This window comes from Camellia sinensis, unplaced genomic scaffold, assembly GCF_055761805.1.
Source record: "Camellia sinensis isolate YWXY unplaced genomic scaffold, ASM5576180v1 Unanchor10, whole genome shotgun sequence".
Classification (NCBI taxonomy): domain Eukaryota; kingdom Viridiplantae; phylum Streptophyta; class Magnoliopsida; order Ericales; family Theaceae; genus Camellia; species Camellia sinensis.
Window position 1 is genome coordinate 3,178,543 of NW_028128988.1, and position 19,766 is coordinate 3,198,308.

Consider the following 19,766-nt stretch of genomic DNA (forward strand, 5'->3'; position numbering starts at 1 on the left):
TGAAAGAATATTACAGTCCAAATTATACAGTCCAAATAATATACAAATTCCTAATTAATTAACAAATTAACTAAGAAAATTAATAAAACTGGCATGCAAGCCAGGGACTGCCTTGTTTCTGATGAATGATGTATGCCCGGGCTGCCTTGCGCGGAAATCCACCGGGATGCCCCAATTAGCCTCTGTTTAGTAGTTATTCTTTAAACGCGTGCCAAGTCCCGAAAAGTTGCTGATTCTTTATTTACTGCAACAGAGAGCAGGAAAGGGGCATAGCAATGTATTTGCACAGATATATGTATGCCTCGATCCTCGTGCCACCAATCACGCATACCGAGGCATGATGGCCGAGGAGTCGAATTGCACAATTCAATATAGGATGAATGCACATGAAAACACTATAAGACCTAACTCCATCATGGATGATCCGGAGTGTCAGTGACTGGGGAATTGAGACACATTCCGTCACTTGGAGTACGAAATGCACCTCGTTTCCCGTGTCCGGGCTAACTCCTATTCCGAACATAATGCAATATGCATGATATGCATGAAATGCAACTAAGATACAATCTTAACATACACAATGCTATGAAAATGAGACGCCTCGAAATGCGTGCACACGAGCACGCGAATCGAGGAAATGCATGAATGCGATCTAAGATACAACCTAGTATGCACTATATTGTGAAAACGAGATGCCTCGAAATGCGTGCACACGGGCACGCAAACCGAGGAAATGCATACGCAATGCAATATGGCTAAAATGACATACAGAATGAAACATGGACTTATACTAACATGAGAGAGCCTCAGCCACACTCACATAAGAGGCCGATGGATGAAAATGAAGTGCCTCGAAATGCGTGCACACGGGCACGCAAACCGAGGCAATGGCATACGCAATGCAATAACATGGAAAATGATATGCAAGCATGCTAATGGGATTTCAGCACTGAAATGTGGGGGAAAACAGCCCCGGAATGAGGCGAAAGTACACCCGATGCATGAAAAAGTCCCGAAATATGAATTATGGCACCCAAAATGGCCTATAGCTGTACCAAACATGCAAAATTGGTACATGGAATGTAAATACAGAAGCAAGGAAGCCCCAAAATAAGCACTTTTACAGTTCAAAACATGGCCAAACAGCAAACAGAAGCAGGGCAAAACTAGCATGCAAGAAATGGCCCTAAACATGAGATTGAGAAGCAACTCACAGCTGCTGTCCTCAAACAAGTTAGGGCCCTTCAACAAAGTTGAAGAGGGGCCAAAAATATGATCTTTTCCAGAACTGTAAAAACCCCAAAAACCAACACAGGTATGGCTGCACTCTTATGCAAGAAAAGGGGCCAAAAGATAGCCAAAGAAGGAAGTGGTAGATGCAAAGCTCAAACAGCAAAATACGCTTCTACAGAACTGATGAGGGACCAAAAATATGCACATTTACAGTTTATGGAAGCCCCAAAAACAGTATACAAACATGCTAGAAATGCAATGCAAAATGAGGCTCAAAAGTGGCTATAACATGAGGTATACAAAGCATTCACCAAACAGCCAAAGACCCTTAATGAAACATGAATATGGGGTCAAAATAAGACTATTTCTAGCTCTGAAAATCGTCCAAAAATGGAAGCAAGATAGGCCAAAAAAACATGCAAAAATGGGGATTAAATGAGAGATATAACATGAAGTGTATGAAATATGCCTCAAATCATGAAAGGCCCTTAATGAAACATGAAGAATGGGCCAAAATAAGACCTTTTCTAGCTCTGTAAAATGACCAAAAACAGAAGCATAATAGGCTGCCAAGTCATGCAAAAAAAGGGGGCCAAAGATGGATATAAAGACAAGTGGTACATGGAGGTCCCAAACAAGGATGGGCCCTTCTCCAATGTTGAAGAGGGGCTCAAAATAAGCCTAATATAAGTTCATGAGAAGCTCGAAAATAGATCACACATAGGCTAGAAAAAGCATGCAAAATATTGACATACAAAGAGGGTATTGAAGCATGTGCAAGATGGGGGGCTCAAACAGGGTTGAGCCCTTAATGAGACATGAAAATGAGCTCAAAAAAGTGACCTTTTCAGTTTTGGTCAGAGCTCAAATATGCAAGAAACTATGGCTTAGATATGAAGCGAGAAAAGACTAGAAAAGGGAAGAGGAGGACTCACCCTTGAAGACCAGCAAACCAGCACCTCTTGGACCAAGTTTAGGTGCTCCTAAGCTCTGAAAAATAGCCTCAAGTTGCTGCAATGGAGTAAGGATGCCTTGTGCTATGAGTTGATGAAGAAATGGCCCAAGAACAAGGGTGTTTGATGGTTGAATGGGAGAGATATAGTGAGATATATGGAGGGATGTATATATCAATCCTAGCTGGTTTTTCTTCTAACCTAGTATAAGGAAGAGGAGAGCTTCCTTTATAGGCAAAACCAAGTGTAAAGCTTCTTGAGGAAGCTCAACAAGGGTGCATATCCTCCATACACGTGTATGGAGGATCCAGTCTGTGCCCTCCAGCTGGCACAGCTGGCATACACTCAATCTGCAGAATGCTTCGGAAGGTCGTCGGCTAGCAAAAATGGTCGGTCGGCAAAATAAATGGCCGGTCGGCACAATATATTGCCGACCTGCAATTTATACTGGCCGGTCGGATAAATAGAGTGCTGATGGGTAGCCGATAAGGTCAAAAAAGTGCCGATGGATATCCAGATTGAAGCCCCGGAAGTTAGCTTTCCAATGGCGCAAACCTTGCATTAAAATTCCTCCTGTGGAAAAAGTTATGCCCATTTTGGTGAAGCCGCGCAGATTCGATCTAACCGGGATGATGCCCAACTTCAGCTGATCATATCTCCCCCACCCGGACTTGGCTTTAAGATGTTCTTGAGTGAAAAATGAAGCCCCGGAAGTAAGATTTCCGACGGTGGTGGCCCCATAGCTAAACTCCAAGTGTACGGATAGACAAGCCTGATTCAGCGAGGGCTGCTCGACTCTTTTCTACCCGGATCCTTGCCGAACTTCTTCTCCAACTTGTTTTCTCCCCTCTTCTCCTATTTTCTTCAACTTCAAACCCCTAAGTAAGGTGTTTTGAAAGATATTTCAAAGATTTCATCTCTCTTTCATTAATTTCCACTTTGTCCTTGCTCGGTTTATCGAAAAGCGCATCATTTGACAAAATGTGAGCCTCGGAACATTGTAGAAACTTTATTTCAAAAATGTTTTGAAAGAGAGGGTTTTAAGGTCTAAAAACCATCCAAAATAACTTTGGTCCAAAATGGGGTGTGAAGTTGAGATTTGTCTCTCTTCTTGCCGAAGAAACTAAACCTTTGCCCTGCACACCTGTCTCTACCAAGTAAACCATCAGTAACGCCCAAGTCTTAAGGGTGGTCAAAAATGGGGTGTCTACAGTTGCCCCTCTTTGACAGAACTCGGAAGTCATAAGAATGACGGGAGTGAATGTCAAAGCCCAGAGACGACCTATTTTTGACCAGGCCGAAGACTCGGACAAACAAACAAAATACGAATGAATGAATGGTTGTGCCCGCAGGCTGCCTACGTATCCCTTTGCAAGGAATCAAACCAGCGTAGTTCAGGGGCACGATGCAAATGATATGAAAGGAGACTTTGACAATTGGACTTATACGCTACGCGAAGCCGGTTTGAACATTGGACTTATATGCTACGCAAAGCCGGTTTGTAATTGGACTTATACGCTTTTGCGAAGCCGGTTTGTATTCAAAACAATGCAATGTACTAACAAGTACAAGTGAGGTGCGCAAGATAGCGCGATAGGATACAATGCACAAAATAGTGTGATGTAATGAACTGACAAATGCTACAAGCATTTTCTATGCAAGATAAGAGAGAGCATGTAATGAAATGCGCAAGATAGTGCGATGCGCAAAAGTGCGCGAGCGATAAACTGCACAAAATAGTGTGATGCGCAAGAAAGCGCGAGTGATTTGAAATGCACAAGACAGTGCGATATGCAAAATAGCGCGAATGAAATGTAATGCACAAAACAGTGCGATGCGCAAAATAGCGCGAACAAATGTAATGCACAAAACAGTGCGATGCGCAAAATAGCGCGAACAAATGCAATGCAAAAAACAGTGCGATGCGCAAAATAGCGCGAACAAATGCAATGCACTAACAAGTGCAAATATGGTGCGCAAGATAGCGTGAACAAATGCAATGCACAAAATAGTGCGATGCGCAGAATAGCGCGAACGAAATGTAATGCACAAAACAGTGCGATTCGCAGAACATCGCGAATCAAAATGCAATACACTAACAAGTGCAAGTAAGATGCACAAGATAGCGCGAACAAATGCAATGCACAAAATAGTGCGATGCGCAAAATAGCGCGAACGAAATGTAATGCACAAAACAGTGCGATTCGCAAAACAGCGCGAATCAAAATGCAATGCACTAACAGGTGCAAGTAAGATGCACAAGATAGCGCGAACAAATGCAATGCACAAAATAGTGCGATGCGCAAAATAGCGCGAACGAAATGTAATGCACAAAACAGTGCAATGCGCAAAATAGCGCGAATGTAACTGCACAAAACAGTGCGATACGCAAAATAGCGCGAGTGATTTGAAATGCACAAGACAGTGCGATACGCTAAACAGCGCGATTGATATGCAATGCACAAAATAGTGCGAGTGAGATACAACCACAAGATGCACAAGACAGTGCTAGTGAGATACAAAGTGTAAGTGCACAAGATAGTGCGGGTGAATGCATGTTCTATGCAAATGAGGTGCATTTTCTATGCAAGTATGGAAGAGTGCATTTTCTATGCAAAAGGTACGAGCATTCTCTATGCAAGAAACAGGAGTATATTCTATGCAATATTGAAAGCATATTCTATGCAGAATCGAAAGCAAGCATATTCTATGCATAAATCGTAACGATGCGCGGCACATATGTAACAGAAGTGTATATGAAAGTGCACATTCTATGCAATGGAAGGGCATCAAACATGTAAGTGCCTCTGATTTACCTCTTAGAGGACTTTGCAACACACTCAACTCAAAAAGGGTACACCCTGTTCATATTGGCGAGAGATAACATCTGCTGCTGCTTTAATTGCCATTCTGACTTGAAGCAGGCTTACACTTGAGGTCGAGATACACTCATACTCCAGAGAGATGGCGAGGTCTGAGAAGGTGCACCTGGAATGCAGTCTCGAAATTTGCCGAAGCTGAAACACACTAAGATGCTCCAAATTTTTCTTTTTTCTTTTGCTTTGCAGTCTGGAACCTACATAGCTTCAGATAGGTCCTTGTTCTACTATTCACACTTATCGGGGGTGGACCCTGCAGTTTTATGAAAGAACAAATACTGTTTTGCACAAATGTGGAGAATGGCACAGCACTCCGAGCACAAGATGATTTTTTTTTGGAAATTGAGAAATGAGTTCATAACCGGGTATTGAGCCGACGACTGGCCACAGCCAAAACGACTTGACAAGGGAAAAACAAAGGTAAACAACCTAAACACATCGAGTAACACTCGAAGCGACTCAAAACAAGAATCGAGACAGACAAAATAAAACACAAGACTCAAATGTGCACATGGAGCCTGTTTCCTCGGGTATTGTTTCCCACCATTTTCTTATTTGTGATTCTCACATCACTCGGCCCTCAGGCTCTGTTTTTCTGAAAAAGCCCTTTCCTCACTTTTTCTCTCAGCGCACATCTCTCTATTCTTCAATCTCTCATTTTAAATCCCTTCCCTGGGTGGTTGATGGATAAACAGAAAGTTGTGGGCTCTTGCCCCTAGCATTCGGCTAGATTCTTCTTCTTGTTCACAACAGTGAGTTTCTCCCAAAGAGGGGCTGTGCTACAACTGGACGGGTAGCAGATCTGCAGCTGACAACGGTTGACGATGCTCTGCTGGGGAGTTTGGACGTGATCAGATCTATCCAGATAAAGGAGTGGAATATCCTAATCCATTCCAATTTGTGCTTCGCACTTGGTTTGATACCTCGTTGCTTGGAGGATGTGAGAGTTTTCTGCCCTTTTGCGGTTAGCTTCAGTGGTGCCTTTTTCCGGCAGGTATGGTGCCTTTCTTGGCAAGCATGTTAATAATGGGGAAAAGACAGAATAACTGACTCAACTGTGCCCCTAGTTCATTATTTTGACCATTTTTTTTGTTTTGGTTTTTTACTAAAACAGTTTTGACCAATATGAGAGTTAGATTAACATACTTGTTCGATTTTTGATTTGAAAATCATGCAAGTCAGGCTATGAGCACTGAAAATTTTCCTTTTTGGGTCCAAGGAATGGTCCAGTTTTCCGGAAAAAATGGAATAATTTTCGAGAGAATAGTCAACCTCAGTAAAAATTCTCAAAAACTATTTTTTTGCAAACGGCCAATGCTCAACAAGCACGGAACCTACTCTTGAGATGCGCAACTTCAGATCCGAAGGAAAATTGCCCCTTGCTTGAAAAGAGCTGCACGGCAACGGACAGTCGCCCCTTGTTTGAATGGCACTGCAGCGCATTGAATGGCAACGGAAAGTTGCCCCTTGTGTGAATGGCACCGCAGCGCATTATAATCAGTCCTCGAAGCGATGATTGCAACCGAACTCTCGGATACAGAGAAGGCAAAGATTATCAGAACCATTACATGGACATGATCGAATTTGAAGTGTTTTAGGGCTGGACTTCAGAATGAAGTTGCCTACGTATCCCAAGGATGGGAATCAAGCCTTACGTAGTTCGGGTTCAGGGTACACTCGGGTATTTAACCTCTCCTTTTGCGCTCTAACTTTTGCCAAGGCCGCCCTTCCGGGTTTTCAACCTTGCGAGCTCTGTTTTTCTTTTTCATTTCTTTTCTTCTTTTTTTCCAACTTTTTCTTCTTTTCCTTTTTTGTTTTCATTTTTTTTTGCATTTTCTTCATTATTATTTTTTGTATCTTTCTCTTTTGTTCTTTTGTTCTTCTTTTTTTTTTTCTCGCTCTAACTTTTGCCTGGGTCGTCCTTTCGGGTTTTCGGCCCAGCGAGCCTCTCAAGGGTAAAAGTGTAGCTTGGTCCATGTCAAATGGTTCTGAGATCTCGAATCCGTCTGAATCCAAGAGAGTGGCTGCTGTTCGCTGACGATGCAGGAGTCCATCCCGTGGAGGCTGAATTTGCCCCTAGTGTTGTAGATCGGAACTCAGTTTTTCTTTAGCAATACTTTCTCTTTCCTCCCTCTGGGATTTGGCATTCTTGCCAATCTTCATTGATTTGTGGAATGATCCATCTTCGGCTCTTCGAGCACAATCTAGCATCTTTTACCCCTAGTTCGAGGGATACTTCTGATCTAGTTTTGCAAGCTTCTTTTGATGACATCTGATCTTCTTGATCTGACTTCCCTGCCCCTAATTCATGGGCTGCTTCAAATCAGGCCACACAAGCCTCACATTGTGGTTGATCGTTGAACCTTCTGAATCCAAGTTCAAGGTTTGAAAATGAGGGGTCGAGTCTCGAGGCTGAGAGCGATCCTAGGCTGCACAATCTCAAGAGCGATTCCACACAGGTCTTCGCAGGATCGCGCAAAACATTTTTTTTTTTTTAAATCTTTTAAGAGAGCAACTAGTCGCTCGAGCTGAAGACAGTGTGAGATCAATCTGGATCAAGCCAGGATCCTTCTCAGTACTCACATTAACAAGCATGATCTCAATCATTAAAGGCTTAGCATGCCTCTCTTTCTTTCAAATGATCAAATTTTTGCAAAAAATCCAAGGAATTCCTTCCTCTTCGTTTTCACCGCAGTGTTCAAAAAGTTTTGAAAAACTTAGGTCAATGCAATGATTTTGGGGTGCAGAAGAGTAGGCAAAAAGTACTACCATTTCATTCAAACTTTCTGGCACAACTAGCACAAGGCAGAAGCAAGCACAAAAGCATGAAAAACCACTGTTGTTTCATTCATAACTGTTGGTGTAACTGGCTCCATGGCAGAAACAGACTCAAAAGAAAGCAAAAAGACAGACACAAAACAAAATAGTGATGCCCGAGGTAACACCCTCGGAATCACTTGACTCTAACAAAACAGGACTGACTCGATACAACAAGACAGACCCGAAACAAAAAGACTGACTCAAAACAAAGAGACAGACTCAAAACAACACAACAAAAACTGACCTAAGTACCCAAGTCAGAAACTAGCATTCGCAAATGCTCAAAACAGTGTGTGCCATATGCCACATTTGGAGTAAATCAAGCGCCACCCGCAGCTGGTTCATCCCCCGATCACATATTCACATTATCCCCCAAGTTCACTGATCCAATGCCGATAGACTTTGCTGAGTTGGTGCGACGATGACCTTATTGTCAATCAGATCTTGTATTTCGTGGCGAAGACGGAAACAACCATCAGTGACATGGCCAACTTGCTGATGAAAGGCACAGTACTTGGTCGGATCATGGGAGGAAGGAAGTCTATCTGGCAGTGGTCGCGGCTCCAGGGGTTTCAGATCCCCCTCTCTAATCAGGATCCTAAAGGCTGCTGATAGAGACATGTACAGTGGTGCGAACACCCTCTGGCCTTGAGGTGGGTATTTTGAGGTTTGTGGAGTTTTGCTGGATGCACCAGCAAAGGGATTGGCAGGCATTGACTGGGTTTGCTGATCGTTTCCGAGCACGGGATTAGGGCTGAAGGGAACATTCCTGGTACAAAGGCCCTTCTCCCGGCTTGCCCCTTGATTCAGACTGCTCTCATTCTGAGTGGCGAAAGTGTCATCCACAGTTTTTGTGACAACCGCGAGGACTTGCTCTTTATTCAGTCCCTCAGCTTTCAAAGCCTCAATATCCCACCGAAGGTGTTCATGGGGACCATTGCCTGCTCCTACCTTGTTCTTACCAGTCGCTTCCACTTTGTCAAGAGATTGGCCTTCTTCCAATGCAACCCGTCCCAAAGTTGGGGAGCCTTTAGACATGAACTCCCTGGTACGTGATGTGGTTGATGATGGGGCCAAAACCCCAAAGGCCAGATCTGCCACAGTTCTCTGAAGATCTTCGATCATCCTCATCAGCTCAGAAGTAGTGGGTTCATGGGTTTGAGATGATTGGGGTTCAGATGCACCCATCATGCATAAGTCCAGGCTCTCTGGGATAAACACATTAGGCCTGGGTAGATGGACTGGGGTGATGCACATGCTGCGGTCGTAAGGGACGGCCAGTGTGTGGATCAGATTGAGATGTGGATGATGTACTTGGTCATCGGGGGCTGAAGGTGGGGCTATCATCCGGTTGTCGATGAGATTTTGGACCTCATGACGAAGGCGGTAGCAACGGTCGGTGCCATGACCGCGCTGCTGATGGTACATACAGTACTTGGAGGGATTATGTCTGGCTGGAAGTGGGTCAAGCAGAGGTTGAGGATCGAGGGGTTTGAGATGCCCTCTTTCCATCAAGGCTTTTAGTGCGCTAGTCAGGCTCATATAGAGGGGAGTGAAAGTTCTACCTTGAGCTTGGGCTGGGCCGGCGGTTTGTAGGCTTGGATTGGCAAAAGGGTCGGCTGTGGCGACTGTATTGATCTCGGTGGGTTTGGGAGTGACACTACTACCAGCATTGGTACTCCCTGCAATCGCCCTCCTTGTCGGTTCACTTGTTCTGGAAATGATCCCACTGTTGAACGCATTCTCGACCTGAACCCCCAGTTCGTGCAAACTTTTGAAAGTGAATAGTGGAGCGACTATTAACTTTTGCAACATATCATGCTCGAGGTTTCGCACCATCATTTGCACTTGATCCCTCTCAGAAGGGCGATCTGTCATCTGTGCTGCCTTTGCCCTCCACCTTGCTACAAATTCCACAAAAGACTCTGTTGGGTTCTGGCGGGTTATTTCAAGCTCTTGCATGGTCATTTCAACTTGGGTATTGTAGGAATACTGATCGACAAAGGCCTCAGCCAATTCTTCCCAGTCTTGCTTCACTTATCTTCCAACTTAGCATACCAAGTGGCTGCTACGCCCGACAGGGTTCTTCCATACAGAGAGAGTTTTTGTGGCTTAGTCAGACCCATCGGCTTCAGGACATCCAAGAAAAGTCGGATATGTACCATTGGATCTCCAGACCCGTCGAAACGGTCAATATATGGCATTTTGAATCTGTCTGGGAGCCGTACGGCAGACTCAGTGTGCCCATCCTCAATGTCGGGAATGGAGTTAAGGCCCTGTGCCTTTTTGAATTGCTTCTCAAGGTTCGTGATCTTCACTGCAGTCGAATCGAGCTCATTAACATCAAGGGAATAAAGCCTCTCATTAGGCTGTACCAGGGGTCTGAGCACCTGAGCTTGAGTCAACCTTTCTCGAGGATTCGGACACTGCAAATCTTCAACTGGTGGAAGTGGGTCAAAGTTTGGCTGGGGTCCCAAAGCTGGATGTGAGGCAGATGCCCCAGATGGACGCTGCATTTCAATACTGGTCTCAGCCTGCCCGGCAGTTCTCTGATTTAATGCTGCTATCGCGGCCACAAATTCTTCCGAACCCTGCGCCATCACGGTCTGCTGAGTCTGAACAAAGGTGATGTGATTGGCGACTGACGGATCAGATGGACTAGTGAGCCCCGACTGGCCTTGCCTTGCCTCAGCGAAAGAACACTGGTTGCCTTTGAATTGAATTTCTGACCTAACAAAGTCTATCAGCACAAATCCAATGTACCTGGGGGATAGCGGAGCCTTCCGAAGCTATAGTTCCAGGACTACCCTAGCAAGAGAGAAAACAGACAGCATCTCAGCACAATTTCACTGGAACGGATTTGAGCATACTAGGATGAATGTACTCAATACTGGTCACTGTTTCCCAAATATCTGCCCGTAAACTGATACCCTCGGGTAAAACTAATTCCCCAAATACTAATGTTGATGCCCACAGGCCTGATACCCAGACTTGCAAACTGGTATATGCGTTCCTGTAGAGATACACTCTAAAAGCATATAGCAAGTAAGAGAGGTCCAAAACACCCCTATGTTGGGGTAGGGTTTCCCTGTCCTATTTTGTCAGGAGCTAGGGTTTCACTATGCACACAGCAGTTTCAAACAACCTATAATCGGGTAAGTAACCTGTCCTAGCTTGGAATGGTCACTATGGTTTCCGAACATGCACTAGGTCGAATGGTCAAAAAGGGTGCCCCGGTAAAAACCGGGGTTTGTGTTCCCATACTGTCAGAGCCCATAACCGGTCAGCCTTATGGTCATGCCTTGACAAGACAAGCCTCCGGCAAACCGTTCAGGAATGGCAGATGGCAAACACGGTGTCCTAGGCGCACCAATGCACATGCAATGCAAAGAGACACATAAGTGAAATCAAAACAGGATATCACGAGTTCGAGTCAAGCTCTCTAAATCCCCAGCAGAGTCGCCAGAAACTGTAACAAGCCCGCGGGGGACCTCGCTACAGCTCGGACTCGATTTCGTGTCACGGTTCTAAGTCTGAACCAAAGAGTCCAAATCCGGCAAATCGTTTTGAGAAAACAGATTTTTGAAAGAAGTGCCAAACATGGACTGCTTTGCCAGATACAGAGTCGCCACCTAAATGTTTTTTAATGGAAAATTTAGGAAACCCTGACTCGGTGCCAAAGGCCACGTGTCCGTCATCACCAAAGTTGCCTCGGCTTGGGAACTTGGGTACGATTGGGGAAGGTCACTTCGTGAGCACCCCCGCTCGCCCGATCAAAGATCGGCCTCTACTAACCATGATATCTATGTTTGAAAACATTATATGTTCTTATTCCGGTTATTAGCCTAGGTTACTATGTGATGCACACAGCATATAAGTATAGACTGGGTCGCCCGAATTGGAACAAAACATTTTATGCTTGTTTATTTGGAAGATGGTTTGCTACTCGCAAGTAGGCTTAAAATGCAGATTTTGCCACCCTCAGGTGGGCTTAGAAAAGATGGTTTTGCCACTATCTTAGTGGGCTTAAAACTCACAGTTGATGATTTGTTCCAATCCAAATAACCCAACCTTCACCCACAGGCATTCAGGCAGTTATATCACATAAGCAAATAGCCTCATGGTAAGCATGCTATTCATGGCAGCACTCACACGCATGCAAGGATGCTAAAGCATAGAACTTACCGAGTACTCCAAGCAAAAATAGAAACTACATTAGAAATCATGCATGATCCTAAGTATACAGAAATGCCTAATGCAACACATGCAAAAATGCAAACTATAGCAGGCTCGGCTATTCTAAACATGGCATATGGAATGTTACAACTAACATGTATTCAATTTGGAATTGAAAATACAATGCAGTTAGTATGGTGCGCCGAGCCCGGTGCATACAAAACAGATGAATGATGCAAACATGCTATCATACTGTATGCTAATTGAAATATGCCCTAATCTAACCATCATAAGCGGATAAATAAAAGGGAGAAAGACGTGGGGTTGGAAGACATACAACACACACACGCACACTTATTACAGTTGTGCCCTCGCGCAGAGGGTCCGAATAAATAATACAGTCCCGAATGAAAGAATATTACAGTCCAAATTATACAGTCCAAATAATATACAAATTCCTAATTAATTAACAAATTAACTAAGAAAATTAATAAAACTGGCATGCAAGCCAGGGACTGCCTTGCTTCTGATGAATGATGTATGCCCGGGCTGCCTTGCGCGGAAATCCACCGGGATGTCCCAATTAGCCTCTGTTTAGTAGTTATTCTTGAAACGCGTGCCAAGTCCCGAAAAGTTGCTGATTCTTTATTTACTGCAACAGAGAGCAGGAAAGGGGCATAGCAATGTATTTGCACAGATATATGCATGCCTCGATCCTCGTGCCACCAATCACGCATACCGAGGCATGATGGCCGAGGAGTCAAATTGCACAATTCAATATAGGATGAATGCACATGAAAACACAATAAAACCTAACTCCATCATGGATGATCCGGAGTGTCGGTGACTGGGGAATTGAGACACATTCCGTCACTTGGAGTACGAAATGCACCTCGTTTCCCGTGTCCGGGCTAACTCCTATTCCGAACATAATGCAATATGCATGATATGCATGAAATGCAACTAAGATACAATCTTAACATACACAATGCTATGAAAATGAGACGCCTCGAAATGCGTGCACACGAGCACGCGAATCGAAGAAATGCATGAATGCGATCTAAGATACAACCTAGTATGCACTATATTGTGAAAACGAGATGCCTCGAAATGCGTGCACATGGGCACGCAAACCGAGAAAATGCATACGCAATGCAATATGGCTAAAATGGCATAAAGAATGCAACATGGACTTATACTAACATGAGAGAGCCTCAGCCACACTCACATAAGAGGCCGATGGATGAAAATGAAGTGCCTCGAAATGCGTGCACACGGGCACGCAAACCGAGGCAATGTCATACGCAATGCAATAACATGGAAAATGATATGCAAGCATGATAATGGGATTTCAGCACTGAAATGTGGGGGAAAACAGCCCCGGAATGAGGCGAAAGTACACCCGATGCATGAAAAAGTCCCGAAATATGAATTATGGCACCCGAAATGGCCTATAGCTGTACCAAACATGCAAAATTGGTACATGGAATGTAAAGACAGAAGCAAGGCAGCCCCAAAATAAGCACTTTTACAGTTCAAAGCATGGCCAAACAGCAAACAGAAGCAGGGCAAAACTAGCATGCAAGAAATGGCCCTAAACATGAGATTGAGAAGAAACTCACAGCTGCTGTCCTCAAACAGGTTAGGGCCCTTCAACAAAGTTGAAGAGGAGCCCAAAATATGATCTTTTCCAGAACTGTAAAAACCCCAAAAACCAACACAGGTATGGCTGCACTCTTATGCAAGAAAAGGGGCCAAAAGATAGCCAAAGAAGGAAGTGGTAGATGCAAAGGTCAAACAGAAAAATACGCTTCTACAGAACTGATGAGGGACCAAAAATATGCACATTTACAGTTTATGGCAGCCCCAAAAACAGTATACAAACATGCTAGAAATGCAATGCAAAATGAGGCTCAAAAGTGGCTATAACATGAGGTATACAAAGAATTCACCAAAAAGCCAAAGACCCTGAATGAAACATGAATATGGGGTCAAAATAAGACTATTTCTAGCTCTGAAAATCGTCCAAAAATGGAAGCAAGATAGGCCAAAAAAACATGCAAAAATGGGGATTAAATGAGAGATATAACATGAAGTGTATGAAATATGCCTCAAATCATGAAAGGCCCTTAATGAAACATGAATAATGGTCCAAAATAAGACCTTTTCTAGCTCTGCAAAATGACCAAAAACAGAAGCATAATAGGTTGCCAAGTCATGCAAAAAAAGGGGGCCAAAGATGGATATAAAGACAAGTGGTACATGGAGGTCCCAAACAAGGATGAGCCCTTCTCCAATGTTGAAGAGGGGCTCAAAATAAGCCTAATATAAGTTCATGAGAAGCTCGAAAATAGATCACACATAGGCTAGAAAAAGCATGCAAAATATTGACATACAAAGAGGGTATTGAAGCATGTGCAAGATGGGGGGCTCAAACAGGGTTGAGCCCTTAATGAGACATAAAAATGAGCTCAAAAAAGTGACCTTTTCAGTTTTGGTCAGAGCTCAAATATGCAAGAAACTATGGCTTAGATATGAAGCGAGAAAAAACTAGAAACGGGAAGAGGAGGACTCATCCTTGACGACCAGCAAACCAGCACCTCTTGTACCAAGTTTAGGTGCTCCTAAGCTCTGAAAAAAAGCCTCAAGTTGCTGCAATGGAGTAAGGATGCCTTGTGCTATGAGTTGATGAAGAAATGGCCCAAGAACAAGGGTGTTTGATGGTTGAATGGGAGAGATATAGTGAGATATATGGAGGGATGTATATATCAATCCTAGCTGGTTTTTCTTCTAACCTAGTATAAGGAAGAGGAGAGCTTCCTTTATAGGCAAAACCAAGTGTAAAGCTTCTTGAGGAAGCTCAACAAGGGTGCATATCCTCCATACACGTGTATGGAGGATCCAGTTTGTGCCCTCCAGCTGGCACAGCTGGCATACACTCAATCTGCAGAATGCTCCGGAAGGTCGTCGGCTAGCAAAAATGGTCGGTCGGCAAAATAAATGGCCGGTCGGCACAATATATTGCCGACCTGCAATTTATACTGACTGGTCGGATAAATAGAGTGCCGATGGGTAGCCGATGAGGTCAAAAAAGTGCCGGTGATGTCCAGATTGAAGCCCCGGAAGTTAGCTTTCCAATGGCGCAAACCTTGCATTAAAATTCCTCCTGTGGAAAAAGTTATGCCCATTTTGGTGAAGCCGCGCAGATTCGATCTAACCGGGATGATGCCCAACTTCAGCTGATCATATCTCCCCCACCCGGACTTGGCTTTAAGATGTTCTTGAGTGAAAAATGAAGCCCCGGAAGTAAGATTTCCGACGGTGGTGGCCCCATAGCTAAACTCCAAGTGTACGGATAGATAAGCCCGATTCAGCGAGGGCTGCTCGACTCTCTTCTACCCGGATCCTTGCCGAACTTCTTCTCCAACTTGTTTTCTCCCCTCTTCTCCTATTTTCTTCAACTTCAAACCCCTAAGTAAGGTGTTTTGAAAGATTTTTCAAAGATTTCATCTCTCTTTCATTAATTTCCACTTTGTCCTTGCTCGGTTTATCGAAAAGCGCATCATTTGACAAAATGTGAGCCTCGGAACATTGTAGAAACTTTATTTCAAAAATGTTTTGAAAGAGAGGGTTTTAAGGTCTAAAAACCATCCAAAATAACTTTGGTCCAAAATGGGGTGTGAAGTTGAGATTTGTCTCTCTTCTTGCCGAAGAAACTGAACATTTGCCCTGCACACCTGTCTCTACCAAGTAAACCATCAGTAACGCCCAAGTCTTAAGGGCGGTCAAAAATGGGGTGTCTACAGGTTGCTTTCATGAACCTAAACGGCTTGCTTCCTTTAGGTTGGGTTGTTGATCCCCCCTGTGAGCTCTTTGCTCTCTTGTTTGCTGGTATTTTGTAAGCCTTGTGGCATTTCCGAGTTCAAAAAAAAAACTTACATGTAGAGGGTAAACTTATTCAAAATATAACTATATTGCCATATATACATAAAAAGGTAAATGACAGGATATTATTGAATGAAGAAACCAATAACATAATATTATTATTTGATTGAACATTTTTTTTTTTCATTTAATGGGATCTTTTAATTTTATAAAACAACCAAGATATACAAAATAAAATATTACCAATGCAAATAAACTATTTTTTTTTGGTTTAAGAGCCTTCGTTTATAGTGGCTTCTCCCTTCCGTCATCCGCCATTGATTAAAAATACTTTTTGAAGAAGTCGTTTAGAGTGAAGGTGTTGACGCCATAAAACATACGAGACTGCGGTATAAGGAACCAAACCAAGTTGAGGAGCTCGCCTCCGTCTCTAAGCTTTTGAAGATGGTCATTTTTTGGACCATTAATTGCAGCGTAGCATAACATCGCCAACCACACATTTTTCAACTTTTTCCATTTCTCCTTCTTATTACCTTCGTCGACGAGTTCAATAATCACATCTTCTAAGGACAAATCCATCTTGTGTCTTTGTTCTTCAGGCATTTTAGTAGAAGTTTTTCTTGTCGTATTAATACAAATTCTTGTCATACTCGCGGGAGAAAATTTGCATCCATCACGTTCTTGTCCTTTTATTAGTCTACATATAAGAGTTTTAAAAATTAATTTTTTATTTTTTATTTTTAAAAGTATAAATTTTGTTACAAAAAATATTTAGGAACTAATTTCAATTGTAGCGTGGACAATTGTAAAAAGTCATCCCAAAAAGTAAAAAATGAGCTTTTAGGAACGAAATTTTAAAAATATCGCTAATAAATGCACTTTTAGGGACAATAATTTGTTCTCAAAGATTTATTTTTTGAGACAACTTTTGGTTTCAAAAGGCTAATAATTCATCACTAAATGTCTAATTTTATCACTAAAAATAAAATAATAACACTTTTTGTAATAAAAATATTTTGTCCCTAAAAAGTAATATTGTTCCTAATTTTTTTTTTTTTTTGTCTCAGATCATAATTTCTTGTAGTGATAACATCCATAATATACCTGAGACAGAAACTGTAAAATACCTGAAACCAGCACGGGCAACCCATATGAAATCCTTCAACTGCTTATTTGATACAACAACAGGCAACGACGAACGGCAGGTGAGGAGTAGATACATCATGTAATTTGATAGAGTTTTGCATGTTTCCTTGTCATCATCATGTCCACATGAGTTAGCACTATTTTCGGAAGTGCATGCAACCGACTCTAAATCTGACTCTGACTTACTAGTATCATCATCACGGTAGCATATAGTTGTTATGGTGTGCATAATAAGAATTTGGTCATGAAAAGCTGTAGAGCCAATGAACCGCTTAAGCCCCCCAAGGTCAATTGAGTTGTCTGTAGCTGCGGCACTCTTAATAAATTTTACAATCATGGGATATAGCGTCCGAGGGATACTACGCATGTACCAATTTGGAAGATTGTCTTCCCCTTCGAATTGACCGATTTGCCCCATCTTTTTAGACCACTTCTTCTTTTCAAAAAACCAACGAAATTTCTGCAACAATCGGATTGCCAATTTGCCTCTGCGGCACTTAATTAGCCAAAGCATCGCCCAATCAGAGAATAATAACAAAATGACTGCATAAATCTCCAAAGCTAGAGCTCCGACCAATAGTACCCCTGTGATGACAATATCAACCATGGAGTAGTGCTGCTCGTGCCACTTCAATTCCATGGCGATAAGCCGGAAGAGTCCTACCAACACAGACACCGTACACATGAAGCTGATAGAGCGAAAAATGCACCCTCTCTTGGTAAATGTTATGGGTGCTTTTGTGTATAACAAATCGTACATGAGCCCCATTTCAACCTCCAATATATCCCCAGTATATGTATCATCATCCATACTCATTGCATTCATAAAATTTCCGTTCGGCAAACTTTCCATGAATTGATATCTACCAATGTCATAATTCTCTATATAAAATTTAAATGCCCCCACCAGCATGCAGGCCATACCTAAAAATTCAACTCTCTCATCTTGTTTGATAGGGCGAACAGGTTTACCTGTGTATAGATCATATAGATCATAATAAAAGGGTACAATGCTTTCTGATTCATTATCGCATGCTAACTTAAGAGCCCATGTTCTCTCCCCATACTTAATAATTCCAGCCACAAATGCGGGAATTAACATAAATGAAAACCATAAATGCCTCCAAGACATAATAATGACATAAATTGCTACAGAAGCTTGAATACCCATGCCCAAAAAATGCCTTATCCACAATTGATTATCTTCCAATGAATAAGCAGTTATAGTATCTGGGCCACCAAGATGCAATAAAAGTAAGGGTGCCCATAATGCATGTAATGCATTATTGAGATTAGGAATGTTATTTTGGGTATCAGAGAGCTTGCTGAGGGCAATAGTTGCCACCGAATCGGCCATTATGTAGGCCAACCAAACAATCACATTAATCCCTTGGGACGCTATATTCTTTCTACGTTTGCCAAAGACGAAAAGAATGATTTGTAAAGTGAGACTAAGTAGAACCAGTATCCGAACATCCCACACATCCCATAGTATCTTCCACGATGCTGGAATTAGATTCATCACACCCTTCTCTTCTTTATCCACATGGAGAGAAAATTAAGTTACTATAAGTAAACATAGACGGATAAATATGAATTGAACATTATTATCCAACCTAAAAAATTAGACTCACTTTTTAAATTTAATGATGTGGCAGTTAATTAGAATATATAAAGTAACATTTTTTCTTATATCTTCTCAATCATCAACCAATCATCTCACTTACACATCATTGGGTCTAAAAAGTGAACTTGTATATCATTTTCCATCATGGTAATGCATTATAATTGAGAATGAATATTCAAAAATTTCTACAATACAACTCTTTTTTTTTTTTTTAATTTTATTGTGCACCATATGCAATTTATAATAATTTATGATGTCAATAGTACTACAAAGTGTCTTACTCAAACCACTTTCAGTCAAAACTAAAGAAATCAAAATGGGTCATAACTAAATACCCTAATGAATTATAATTAACACCACAATAATTCATAGTCAACATCAAAATGAGTCATAACCAAACGTCACTTGCATCATAACTAAAGACTTTTTTAATCATAACCAAAATTAAAATAAATAAATAAATAAGAAAAAACACAATAATCACTAACTTTTGCAGATAAAAAAAATAACAGCCATAATAAATCATAACAAAGTCCTAACCAATTCCCTAATAGGTAGTAACCAAGTCAAAACCAATATTACCTTCGATCATAACCAAGCATCACAAAAGTCGTAACTAGGCATATGATACACTCCTTTTTTGAAGTGTTTTTTCATAGAAGTTCCCATTAAAGTGAAGAGAAACGTCGTAAACTCAAAATTTAAGTCTCTCAATTTACTCACAAATGTAATGCCCTGATTTTCAAAGATTAATTAGGTGGAAATTAACTAACCAAAGCGTGAGATTTTTTAAAAAAAAAATTAAATAAACTTCATTCTCATTCAATTAATTATAAAAAAAAATTTCAAATCCATTTTCTTTTCACAAATCTACATGAGAAAATACCATGGATGAAATCGTAAACCCACTCTCCGTGTATTTCAATTAATATTACATAAACATTACAAATGGAAAGCCGCAAAGCTTACAATAAATGAGAGAGCACTGCTCCTTACAAAGAACGACACTAAGCCAAATAAACAAATGGAGTATTATAATTCATTACT

At 41.9% G+C, this 19,766-nt stretch overlaps 1 protein-coding gene across 1 annotated transcript; it reads right to left on the reverse strand.

Annotated features, from left to right (window-relative positions):
- Positions 1-16,267: 16,267 nt before the first annotated feature.
- On the reverse strand, positions 16,268-18,614 carry LOC145814472 (uncharacterized). The gene is made up of 2 exons (XM_082911305.1): positions 17,074-18,614; positions 16,268-16,643 (listed from the first exon to the last, which is right to left on the reverse strand). Exons 1-2 carry the CDS (start codon positions 18,612-18,614, stop codon positions 16,268-16,270), a joined length of 1,917 nt encoding a protein of 638 aa, XP_082767431.1.
- Between the last annotated feature and the right edge of the window lie 1,152 nt (positions 18,615-19,766).